A 13,447-nucleotide genomic window follows, 5' to 3' on the forward strand; every position below is an offset into this window, starting at 1 on the left:
TAAATCACTTGGCACCAACAGTAGCCCTGCAGTGTAAACATACACTGAGTCAGTCTCAAGATTTACATTGTCCTTACTGCCACCTGTGCAGCAGTGAACAATCCCTGACTGACACTGATATCATACATTGATTTCCATGGTGACATCGCTAGATTGGGAACTGAGATTGGTTACTGTGCCGAGATCACTCGTTGGTTACCGTGCCGAGATCACTAGATTGGTTACCATGCCGAGATCACTAGTTGGTTACCGTGCCGAGATCACTAGTTGGTTACCATGCCGAGATCACTAGTTGGTTACCGTGCCGAGATCACTAGTTGGTTACCATGCCGAGATCACTAGTTGGTTACCGTGCCGAGATCACTAGATTGGGTTACCGTGCCTAGATCACTAGTTGGTTACTGTGCCTAGATCACTAGATTGGGTTACTGTGCCAAGATCACTAGATTGGGTTACCGTGCCAAGATCACTAGATTGGGTTACCATGCCGAGATCACTAGATTGGGTTACTGTGCCTAGATCACTAGATTGGGTCACCGTGCCAAGATCACTAGATTGGGTTACCGTGCCAAGATCACTAGATTGGGTTACCATGCCGAGATCACTAGATTGGGTTACCGTGCCGAGATCACTAGATTGGGTCACCGTGCCAAGATTACTAGTTGGTTACCATGCCGAGATCACTAGATTGGGTTACCGTGCCTAGATCACTAGATTGGGTTACTGTGCCAAGATCATTAGATTGGGTTACCGTGCCGAGATCACTAGATTGGGTCACCATGCCGAGATCACTAGATTGGGTCATCATGAAGAGATCACTAGTTGGTTACTGTGCCGAGATCACTAGATTGGGTCATCATGCCGAGATCACTAGTTGGTTACCGTGCCGAGATTACTAGTTGGTTACCGTGCCGAGATTACTAGATTGGGTTACCGTGCCGAGATCACTAGATTGGGTTACCGTGCCGAGATCACTAGTTGGTTACCCTGCCGAGATCACTAGATTGGGTCATCATGAAGAGATCACTAGTTGGTTACTGTGCCGAGATCACTAGATTGGGTCATCATGCCGAGATCACTAGTTGGTTACCGTGCCGAGATCTCTATTTGGTTACCCTGCCGAGATCACTAGATTGGGTCATCGTGCCGAGATCACTAGTTGGTTACCGTGCCGAGATCACCAGTTGGTTACCGTGCTAAGATCACTAGTTGGTTACCGTGCTAAGATCACCAGTTGGTTACCGTGCCGAGATCACTAGTTGGTTACCGTGCTAAGATCACTAGTTGGTTACCGTGCTAAGATCACTAGTTGGTTACCGTGCTGAGATCACCAGTTGGTTACCGTGCCGAGATCACCAGTTGGTTACCGTGCTAAGATCACTAGTTGGTTACCGTGCTAAGATCACTAGTTGGTTACCGTGCTAAGATCACCAGTTGGTTACCGTGCTAAGATCACTAGTTGGTTACCGTGCTAAGATCACCAGTTGGTTACCGTGCCGAGATCACTAGTTGGTTACCGTGCCGAGATCACCAGTTGGTTACCGTGCTAAGATCACTAGTTGGTTACCGTGCTAAGATCACCAGTTGGTTACCGTGCCGAGATCACTAGTTGGTTACCGTGCCTACCAGGCTCCAGACGAGCATCATTTAGATGCTGTGCCAAGCTAGAAATTTGCTCAAAGCAGCAGCAGGACATCGTGACCAGGAACCCCAGTGTTGTAATTCCAAGTCCTGCTCTCGGTCGTATTCTTGGCCAAACTCAAGCGGAGACAACACCAGCTCCATTTGTGCACAGTTGCATATTCTTAGCCGTTTAAACATTACTTTAAAATCTGAACTAATTCTAAGCCCCCAGAAATCTGGTGTCTTCAAGTTTTTCATTTATTTTCCTGTTTATCCCACAAGGCTGGTCTTTAAAGGGAAAAGTCTAAAGTTGAGAAAAGGAGCTTTCACCTGAATGTAAACTTGCTCTTGAGAAATAACTTGAATATAATTTGGATTTCCCCAAATGTCACCAACCTCAGATACACAAATCAACAAAAGCGTTGTTATATTTAAATATTCCCCATTTAACCTGTGAACCTCCACCATAGTTACAGTGGCAATAACAGAGACCTGGCTCAAAGAGGAAAGGGTACTTAATATTCCCGACTACAAGATATTCAGGAAAGATAGGGAAGGAAAGAAAGGAGATTATAGCACTGGAAAGGGATGATGCAGTTGAGGGGTCAAAGGCAGAATCTATTTGGTTAGAATTAAGGAACAACAGAGGAGCTAGTCTATAGGCCACCAAATAGTGGGAAGGAGATAGAGGAGAACATTTGCAGGCAAATTACAGAAAGATGCAAGAACTATAGAGTAGTGATAATGGGGGATTTCAATTATCTCAATGGAGACTGGGACAGTAACAGTGGAAGGGGCAAAGAGGGGGAGGAATTCCTGAAATGTGTACCAGGGAACTTTCTGGAACAGTGTGTTTCCAGCCCAATGAGGAAGGAAACAGCGCTGGATCTCGTTCTGGGGAATGAAGGGGGGCAGGTGGAGCATGTTTCAGTGGGGGAGCATTTGGGGAACAGTGATCATAATATCATTAGGTTTAGAATAGTTATGGAAAAGTAAAAAGGAACAATCAAATGAGAAAATGTTTAACTGGAGGAGGGCTAATTTCAGTGAGTTAAAATGGGATCTGGCCCAGGTGGATTGGAATCAAAAATTGGTCGGCAAAACAGTAATTGAAAAATGGGAGGCCTTCAAGGAGGAGATGGTTTGGGTACAGAGTAGACACATCCCCATGAGCAGGAAAGGAAGGGCATCCAAAGCTAGAACTCCCTGGATAAGTAGAGATATAGAGATTAAAATGAAACAGAAAAAGGAGGCTTATGATGAATGTAAAGTTCATAATACAGTGGTGAACCAGGCTGAATACAGAAAGTACAGAGAAGATCTAAAAAAGGGAATAAGAGGGGCAAAGAGAGAGTATGAGAATAGATTAGCAGCTAACGTAAAAGGGAACCCAAAAGTCTTTGATAAACATATAAATAGTAAAATGGTAGCCAAAGGAAAGGTGGGGCTGATTAGGGACAAAAAAGGAGATCTTCTTGTGGGAACAGAGGGAATGGCTGAGGTACTGAATGAATACTTCACATCAGTCCTCACTAGAGCCATTGTAGCAGTAAAGGAGGAGGTAGTAGTGATATTGGATAGGATAAAACATCCCCATGTTGGGCACCACTTGGAGGAAGCACTGAGGGTAGTAAGGGCACAGAATGTACTCTGGGTGGGGGACTTCAATGTCCATCACCAAGAGTGGCTCGGGAGCACCACTACTGACCGAGCTGGCCGAGTCCTGAAGGACATAGCTGCCAGACTGGGCCTGCGGAAGGTGGTGAGCGAACCAACACGAGGGAAAAACTTACTTGACCTCGTCCTCACCAATCTACCTGTCGCAAATGCATCTGTCCATGACAGTATTTGTAGGAGTGACCACCGCACAGTCCTCGTGGAGACGAAGTCCTGTCTTCGCACTGAGGACACCATCCAATGTGTTGTGTGGCACTACCACCGTGCTAAATGGGATAGATTCAGAACAGATCTAGCAGCTCAAAATTGGGCATCCATGAGGCTCTGTGGGCCATCAGCAGCAGCAGAATTGTATTCCAGCACAATCTGTAACCTCATGGCCCGGCATATTCCTCACTCTACCATTACCAACAAGCCAGGGGATCAACCCCAGTTCAATGGGGAGTGTAGAAGAGCATGCCAGGAGCAGCACCAGGTGTACCTAAAAATGAGTTGCCAACCTGGTGAAGCTACAACTCAGGTCTACGTGCATGCTAAACAGCGGAAGCAACATGCTACAGACAGAGCTAAGATCCACAACTAATGGATCAGTTCAAAGCTCTGCAGTCCTGCCACATCCAGTCGTGAACGGTGGTGGACAATTAAACAACTAACGGGAGGAGGAGGCTCTGCAAACATCCCCATCCTCAATGATGGCGGAGTCCAGTACGTGAGTACAAAAGACAAGGCTGAAGCGTTTGCAACCATCTTCAGCCAGAAGTGCCGAGTGGATGATCCATCTCAGCCGCCTCCCAATATCCCCACCATCACAGAAGCCAGTCTTCAGCCAATTCGATTCACTCCACGTGATATCAAGAAACGGCTGAGTGCACTGGATACAGCAAGGGCTATGGGCCCCGACAACATCCCGGCTGTAGTGCTGAAGACGTGTGCTCCAGAACTAGCTGCGCCTCTAGCCGAGCTGTTCCAGTACAGCTACAACACTGGCATCTACCAACAATGTGGAAAATTGCCCAGGTATGTCCTGTCCACAAAAAGCAGGACAAATCCAATCCGGCCAATTACCACCCCATCAGTCTACTCTCGATCATCAGCAAAGTGATGGAAGGTGTCGTCGACAGTGCTATCAAGCGGCACTTACTCAACAATAACCTGCTCACCGATGCTCAGTTTGGGTTCCGCCAGGACCACTCGGCTCCAGACATCATTACAGCCTTGGTCCAAACATGGACAAAAGAGCTGAATTCCAGAGGTGAGGTGAGAGTGACTGCCCTTGATATCAAGGCAGCATTTGACCGAGTGTGGCACCAAGGAGCCCTAGTAAAATTGAAGTCAATGGGAATCAGGGGGAAAACTCTCCAGTGGCTGGAGTCATACCTAGCACAAAGGAAGATGGTAGTGGTTGTTGGAGGCCAATCATCTCAGCCCCAGGGCATTGCTGCAGAAGTTCCTCAGGGCAGTGTCCTAGGCCCAACCATCTTCAGCTGCTTCATCAATGACCTTTCCTCCATCATAAGGTCAGAAATGGGGATGTTCGCTGATGATTGCACAGTGTTCAGTTCCATTCGCAACCCCTCAAATAATGAAGCAGTCCGAGCCCGCATGCAGCAAGACCTGGACAACATCCAGACTTGGGCTCATAAGTGGCAAGTAACATTCGCGCCAGACAAGTGCCAGGCAATGACCATCTCCAACAAGAGAGAGTCTAACCACCTCCCATTGACATTCAACGGCATTACCATCGCCGAATCCCCCACCATCAACATCCTGGGGGTCATCATTGACCAGAAACTTAACTGGACCAGCCATATAAATACTGTGGCTACAAGAGCAGGCCAGAGGCTGGGTATTCTGTGGCGAGTGACTCACCTCCTGACTCCCCAAAGCCTTTCCACCGTCTATAAGGCACAAGTCAGGAGTGTGATGGAATGCTCTCCACTTGCCTGGATGAGTGCAGCTCCAACAACACTCCAGAAGCTCAACACCATCCAGGACAAAGCAGCCCACTTGATTGGCACCCCATCCATCACCCTAAACATTCACTCCCTTCACCACCGGCGCACTGTGGCTGCAGTGTGTGCCATCCACAGGATGCACTGCAGCAACTCGCCAAGGCTTCTTCGACAGCACCTCCCAAACCCGCGACCTCTACCACCTAGAAGGACAAGAGCAGCAGGCGCATGGGAACAACACCACCTGCACGTTCCCCTCCAAGTCACACACCATCCCGAACTGGAAATATATCGCCGTTCCTTCATCGTCGCTGGGTCAAAATCCTGGAACTCCCTTCCTAACAGCACTGTGGGAGAACCTTCACCACACGGACTGCAGCAGTTCAAGAAGGCGGCTCACCACCACCTTCTCAAGGGCAATTAGGGATGGGCAATAAATGCCGGCCTCACCAGCGACGCCCACATCCAATGAACGAATAATAAAAAAATAGATAAAGAGGAGGTACTTAAAAGGTTGGCAGTATTCAAAGTAGTTAAGTTACCCGGTCTGGATGGGATGCACCCTAGGTTACTGAGGGAAGTAAGGGTGGAAATTGCGGAGGCTCTGGCCACAATGTTCCAATCCTCCTTAGATATGGAGATGGTGCTGGAGGATTGCAAATGTTACACCCCTGTTCAAAAAAGGGGAGCGGGATAAACCCAGCAATTACAGGCCAGCCAGCCTAACGTCGGTGATGGGGAAACTTTTAGAGACAATAATCCGGGACAAAATTAATCAGCACTTGGAAAAGTATGGGTTAATAAATGAAAATCAGCACAGATTTGTTAAAGGAAAATTGTGTTTGACTAAGTTGGTTGAGTTCTTTGATGAAGTAACGGAGAGGGTTGATGAGGGTTGATGAGGGTAGAACGATTAATGTGGGGTCAAACAGACTTGATGAAGCAGAAAAAAAGGGGCAAATGACAGATGTCAGGTTGATAACACCAGTGAGAACCAGGCTGAATACAGAAAGTTCAGAGGGGAAATGAAAAAGGAAATAAGAGGGGCAAAGAGAGAGTATGAGAATAGACTGGCGGCCAACATAAAAGGGAATCCAAAAGTCTTCTGTAGGCTGTATACAGTAAACGGGTAGTAGGAGGAGGGGTGGGGCTGATCAGGGACCAAAAAGGAGATCTACACATAGAGGCAGAGGGATTGGTCGAGGTACTAAATGAATACTTTGCATCTGTCTTTACCAAGGAAGAAGATGCTGCCAGAGTCCGGTCCGGATTGGATGCATCCTAGGTTGCTGAGGGAAGTAAGGGTGGAAATTGTAGAGGCACTGGCCATAATCTTCCAAACATCCATAGATACGGGGGTGGTGCCAGAGGACTGGAGAATTGCAAATGTGACACCCTTGTTCAAAAAAGGGTGTAAGGATAAACCCAGCAACTACAGGCCGGTCAGTTTAACCTCAGTGATGGGGTAACATTTAGAAACGATAATCCGGGACAGAATTAGCAGTCGCTTGGACAAGTGTCGATTGATTAGGAAAAGCCAGCACGGATTTGTTAAAGGCAAATCGTGTTTAACTAACCTGATAGAGTTTTTTGATGAGGTAACAGAGAGGGTCGATGAGGGCAATGCGGTTGATGTGGTGAATATGGACTCCCAAAAGGTGTTTGATAAAGTGGTGCATAATAGGCTTGTCATCAAGATTGAAGCCCATGGAATAAAAGGGGCAGTGGCAGCATGGATACAGAATTGGTTAAGTGACAGGAAACAGAGAGTAGTGGTGAACAGTTGTTTTTCAGACTGGAGGGAGGTGTACAGTGGTGTTCCCCAGGGGTCAGTGCTGGGACCACTGCTTTTCTTGATATATATTAATGACTTGGACTTGGGTGTACAGGGCACAATTTCAAAATTTGCAGATGACACAAAACTTGGAAGTGTAGTGAACAGTGAGGAGGATAGTGATAGACTTCAAGAGGATACAGACAGGCTGGTGGAATGGGCGGACACGTGGCAGATGAAATTTATCGCAGAAAAATGCGGTGATACATTTTGGTAGGAAGAATGAGGAGAGGCAATATAAACTCGAAGGCACAACTCTAAAAGGGGTACAGGAACAGAGAGATCTGGAGGTATATGCACAAATCGTTGAAGGTGGCAGGGCAGGTTGAGAAAGCGGCTTAAAAAAAGCATACAGGATCCTAGGCTTTATAAATAGAGGCATAGAGTACAAAAGCAAGGAAGTCATGATGAACCTTTATAAAACACTGGTTTGGCCACAACTGGAGCATTGTGTCCAGTTCTGGACACCGCACTTTAGGAAAGATGTGAAGGCCTTAGAGAGGGTGCAGAAAAGATTTACCAGAATGATTCCAGGGATGAGGGATTATTGTTACATGGATACACTGGAGAAGCTGGGGTTGTTCTCCTTGGAACAGAGAAGGTTGAAAGGAGATTTGATAGAGGTATTCAAAATCATGAAGGGTCTAGACAGAATAAATAGAGAGAAATTGTTCCCATTGGCAGAAAGGTCAAGAACCAGAGGGCATAGATTTAAGGTGATTGACAAAAGAACCAAAGGTGACATGAGGAAAAACTTTTTTACGCAGCGAGTGTTTAGGATCTGGAATGCACTGCCCGAGGGGGTGGTGGAGGCAGATTCAATCATGGCCTTCAAAAGGCTACTGGATAAGTACTTGAAATGAAAAAATTTGCAGGGCTAAGGGGATAGGGCAGGGGAGTGGGACTAGCTGGATTGCTCTTGCATAGAGCTGGCGCAGACTCGATGGGCCGAATGGCCTCCTTCTGTGCTATAACCTTTCTATGATTCTATGGTGTGTCTTTGGACTTTCAAAGGACATTTGATAAAGTACCACATAATAGGCTTGTGAGCAAAATTAAAGCCCATGGGATTAAAGGGACAGTGACAGCGTGGATACAAAATTGGCTAAGGGACAGAAAGCAGAGATTAGTGGTGAACGGTTGTTTTTCAGACTGGAGGGAAGTTTACAGTGGTGTTCCCCAGGGGTCAGTATTAGGATCACTGCTCTTTTTGATATATATTAATGACCTGGAGTTGGGTATAGAGGGTATAATCTCAAAGTTTCAAAGAAACTCGGAAATGTAGTGAACAATGTGGAGGATAGTAACAGACTTCAGGAGGACAGAGACAGACTGGTGAAATGGGCAGACAGATGGCAGATAAAATTTAATGCAGAGAAGTGTGAAGTGATACATTTTGGTAGGAAGAATGAGGAGAGGCAATATAAACTAAATGGTACAATTTTAAAGGGGCCACAGGAACAGAGAGACCTGGGGGTGAATGTACACAAATCTTTGAAGGTGGCAGGACAGGTTGAGAAGGCTGTTAAAAAAGCATAAGGGATCCTGGGCTTTATTAATAGAGGCATAGAGTACAAAAGCAAGGAAGTTATGCTAAACCTTTATAAAACACAGGTTAGGCCTCAGCTGGAGTATTGTGTTCAATTCTGGGCACCGCACTTTAGGAAGGATGTCAAGGCCTTAGAGAGGGTGCAGAGGAGATTTACTAGAATGGTACCAGGGATGAGGGACTTCAGTTACATGGAGAGACTGGAGAAGCTGGGATTGTTCTCCTTGGAGCAGAGAAGGTTAAGGGGAGATTTAATACAAGAGTTCAAAATCATGAAGGGTTTTGATCAAGTGAATAAAGAGAAACTGTTTCCAGTGACAGGAGGGTCGGTAACCAGAGGACACAGATTCCAGGTAATCAGTAAAAGAGCCAAAGCGGACATGAGGAAACTTTTTTTTATGCAGCGAGTTGTGATGATCTGGAATGCGCTGCCTGAAAGGGCGGTGGAAGCAGATTCAATAATAACTTTCAAAGGGGAATTGGATAAATCTACAGGGCTATGGGGAAAGCGCAGGGGAGTGGGACTAATTGGATAGCTCTTTCAAAACAGCCGGCTCAGGCATGATGGGCCGAATGGCCTCCTTCTGTGCTGTTCCTACTATGATACCCACAGCTGCCAACACATCATACTCAGCAATGACCTTTTCTCAGTCGTAATATCAGGACTGCGGCTGTTTACTGATGATTCCACCAGGTTTATCTCTATTCACAGCACCTACAACAGGACCTTGGTAACATCTATTCTTAGCAGACTTGACAAGTGGCTGGTAACATTGGCGTCACTCAAGTTCCAGACAATGACCATCTCCAACAAGTAAAGGCCCATATACCGCCCTCTGACCTTAAACATCATCACCTTCACCAACTCCCTCACCATCAGCATCTTGAGGGTTATTATTGAGCATCTTGACCCCTCAAAGCCTCTCCATCATCTGCAAGCTCAAGTCAGGAGAGTGATGGAATACTCTCCATTTACCTGGATGGGTGCAGCAGCTACAACAACACAAAAAGCTCGACGCCATCCAGGACAGAACAGTCTGCTACTGGGCTGAATATCCACCCCCTCCACCATTGGCCCACTGTGGCCGCAGTCTACAAAATGCACTCCAGCAACTCATCAAGAATACTTCAGCTGCACTTCCCAGCAATGCGACCTCCAGCACACAGAAGGACAAGGGCAGCCGGTGCATGGTAACACCATCACCACTAAGCTCCCCTCCAAGTCACACACCATCCTGACTTGGACATACATCGGCCGTTCCTTCAACACTGCTGGGTCAAAATCCTGGAACTCCCTCCCCAACAGCACCTTCACCACACGGACTGCAACGGTTCAAGAAGAAGGCCCACCCCCACCTTCTCAGGGCAACTAGAGATGGGCAATAAATGCCGGCCTCGCCAGTGACGCCCACAATACGAGAAAAAATAAAATATATCAATCCACCCACACTCAGCTCCAGTCTATAGACTCCTGCTTACAGGACTGTCTGCTCGAGCACACCATACTATCCCTAGTAGCAATAATAAAAGCCCACGGAATTGGATGTAACCTTGTGACATATGTTGGTAATGGGTTGGGAGGGAGGAGACAGAGAGTGGGGATAACTCTGATTGATGGAATGTAGCAAGTGACGTTCCCCAGGGATCTGCACTGGGGCCTCAGCTCCTCACCATATATATCAAGGACTTGGATGAAGGAACACAGTTATATATCCAAGTTTGCAGATGACACTAAGTTAGGAAACACAGTAAATAGTGTCAATGGGAGCAGAAAGTTCCATAGGTTCATAGACAGATTAAGTGAGTGGGCAAAACTGGGGCAGATGGAGATCAATGTGAGGAAATGTGATGGATCTGAACAAGACAATCAGAATATTTTCTCACGGGTGAGAGATGAGGAGCAGAGGGATTTGGGGGCCGATTTACAGAAATCACTAAAAGCTCGTGGACAGGTACAAAAAGTAATCAAAAAGGCTAATGGGATGTTGGCCTTTATCTGAATGGGGCTGGAATACAAAGGGGAGGAAGTTGTCCAGAGCTCTGGACAGACCCCATCTGGAGACTGGGTTCAGTTCTGGGCCCCGCCCCTCAGGAAAGATATATCGGCCTTGGAGGGGGTGCAGCGCAGAGTCACCAGAATGATACCGGGGCTAAAAGGGTTAAATTATGAGGACGGGTTGCATAAAGTTGGTTTGTATTCTCGAGTTTAGAAGGTTGAGGGGTGATCTAATCGAGGTATTTAAAATGATAAAAGGTATTTGATAGTTTCTCTGTATCTACCCTATTTCCTCTGGAGAGGGAATTCCGAACAAGGAGGCACAATCTTAAAATTAGGGTGAAATCAGGAAGCACTTTTTCACACAAAGGGAAGTGGAAATCTGGAACTCTCTTTCCCAAAAGGCTGTGGATGCTGGGGGTCAATTGAAAATTTCATGACTGAGATTGACAGATTTTTGTTGGGTGAGGGTATCAAGAGAGACGGAGCAAAGGAGGGGAAATGGAGTTGAGGTACAGATCAGCCATGATCTAACTGAATGGCGGAACAGGCTCGAGGGGCTGAATGGCCTCCTCCTGTTCCTATGTTTTTATGTTCCTATTTTTGTATTTTCTAGTAAGAATGTTATTGTACATTTTTCAACCGCTCAGCATCAGTCTCATTGAGATAGCCGCACGGATAAAATTAGACCTTCAATTCCCAACACAGAATGGGTAAATCATGACAACAGTATGAAAGATATTTCCACAAATGGGGCTGACACAATTAATGTATGAGGTCCAAAGTCATGAATGGAGATGGTTAGACCACCCAGATTGGCACCTGTTCTACTGATATCTCTTGTGGATTTTTAACTAGAGGCAAATGAATTTAATGAGTGTTTTCATTCATTTAGCCCAAGAAGATCGGTTTTAACTGTGTCACGATATCACTTGGGGGTGAATTTCCAAGGGTCTTCTGTTGTAACTTTGGTGGGAGTTTGGCAGAAATCCCGTTTCCTCACGTAACCAGATTCCGCTAAAGTTACACTGGCAGAGCGGGAGTAACCCCGAGGAAATTTAACCCCTTGGTGTTATCAGAATGTTGGGGCCATCGGTGTTACCAATAATCAGCTAAATAAAAGTGCTGTACAACCCTTGCCACACACATAATTCCCATTGTAGGTGGGACGTGGTTTACAGAGTCGCTGGGCTCGTTTCTGCAAAAAAATTCTGCTTTATGCAGTTTTAACAGCAATAGTCCACTCCTCTTAATTCAAAGTCACTTCATTCAGATTATCTGATAACACAATTTGTTTTAGTATTAAATTCTCTTTGTGTTTTGTGCAACTTTATTCAAGTTCATAGTATCATACAGCATTGGAGGCCATTCGGCCCATTGTGCCTGTGCTGACTCTTTGAAAGAGCTATCCAATTAGTCCCACTCCCCCTGCTCTTTCCCCATAGCCCTGCAAATATTTTCACTTCAAGTATTTATCCAATTCCCTTTTGAAAGTTATTATTGAATCTGCTTCCACCGCCCTTTCAGGCAGCGCATTCCAGATCATCACAACTCGCTGCATAAAAAAAATGTCTCCTCATCTCCCCTCTGGTTCTTTCGCCAATCACCTTAAATCTGTGTCCTCTAGCAACTGACACTTCTGCCACTGGAAACAGTTTCTCCTTATTTACACTGTCAAAACTCTTCATGATTTTGAACACCTCTATCAAATCTCCCCTTAACCTTCTCTGTTCTAAGGAGAACAATCCCAGCTTCTCCAGTCTCTCCACATAACTCAAGTCCCTCATCCCTGGAACCATTCTAGTAAATCTCCTCTGCACCCTCTCTAAGGCCTTGACATCCTTCCTAAAGTGCGGTGCCCAGAATTGGACACAATACTCCAGCTGAGGCCTAACCAGTGTTTTATAAAGGTTTAGCATAACTTCCTTGCTTTTGTACTCTATGCCTCTATTAATAAAGCCCAGGATCCCATATGCTTTTTTAACAGCCTTCTCAACTTGTCCTGCTACCTTCAAAGATTTGTGTACATACATCCCCAGGTCTCTCTGTTCCTGCACTCCCTTTAAAATTGTACCATTTAGTTTATATTGCCTCTCCTCATTCTTCCTACCAAAATGTATCACTTCACACTTCTCTGTGTTAAATTTTATCTGCCATGTGTCTGCCCATTTCACCAGTCTGTCTCTGTCCTCCTGAAGTCTGTTACTATCCTCTACATTGTTCACTACATTTCCGAGTTTCGTGTCATCTGTAAACTTTGAAATTATACCCTCTATACCCAAGTCCAGGTCATTAATATATTTCAAGTTATTGCCTAATTCAATTTTTTTTAGTGCAACAAAATGACTGAATTTTCAGGAGGAGACTCTGCTTCTATACTGAATGCTTTAGATTATTTCAACAAATTCAAACCTCTGCTATGAAAAGATAAGTAATTGTGACTCAGGGAGATACGTGCACATCTCGCAAAAAACCCTCTCCTGAATCTCACACCGAATACAGCACAAGTACAGTGAGAGTTAGACGGAAACGTGAGGTTGATTACTTACTTTGACTGTCCTCTTGTTCCTAATCTTCTTGTCGTTAGTTGTGGGAATTGCTGTCTAATTATCTAAATGGAGAAAGAAAAGTCTGTAAGAAAGGATTTATTTTGCTGTCATTCATGAGACTTACTGCTGGGACCTGAAGATACGTTTAAAGATTGTTAATAAAACATGCATTAATCTTTAGTGATATTTTGAGAAATTAAATTGTCTCGAGAATAGAAACAGCTATATTAAAAATCCTTTGTCTGCATATACTTTCCGTTACAAATT

At 45.5% G+C, this 13,447-nt stretch overlaps 1 protein-coding gene across 1 annotated transcript in view; it reads right to left on the reverse strand.

The window, feature by feature from the left end:
* Nucleotides 1-13,447, reverse strand: part of rfx4 (regulatory factor X, 4) — a 166,969-nt gene that overhangs the window by 78,369 nt on the left and 75,153 nt on the right. The window contains exon 13 of the mRNA XM_067999991.1: nucleotides 13,181-13,242. Within this exon, the coding sequence (XP_067856092.1) occupies nucleotides 13,181-13,242 (62 nt within the window). The remainder of the gene's footprint in view (nucleotides 1-13,180; nucleotides 13,243-13,447) is intronic.

Source organism: Heptranchias perlo, chromosome 18 (genome assembly GCF_035084215.1).
Source record: "Heptranchias perlo isolate sHepPer1 chromosome 18, sHepPer1.hap1, whole genome shotgun sequence".
NCBI lineage: Eukaryota > Metazoa > Chordata > Chondrichthyes > Hexanchiformes > Hexanchidae > Heptranchias > Heptranchias perlo.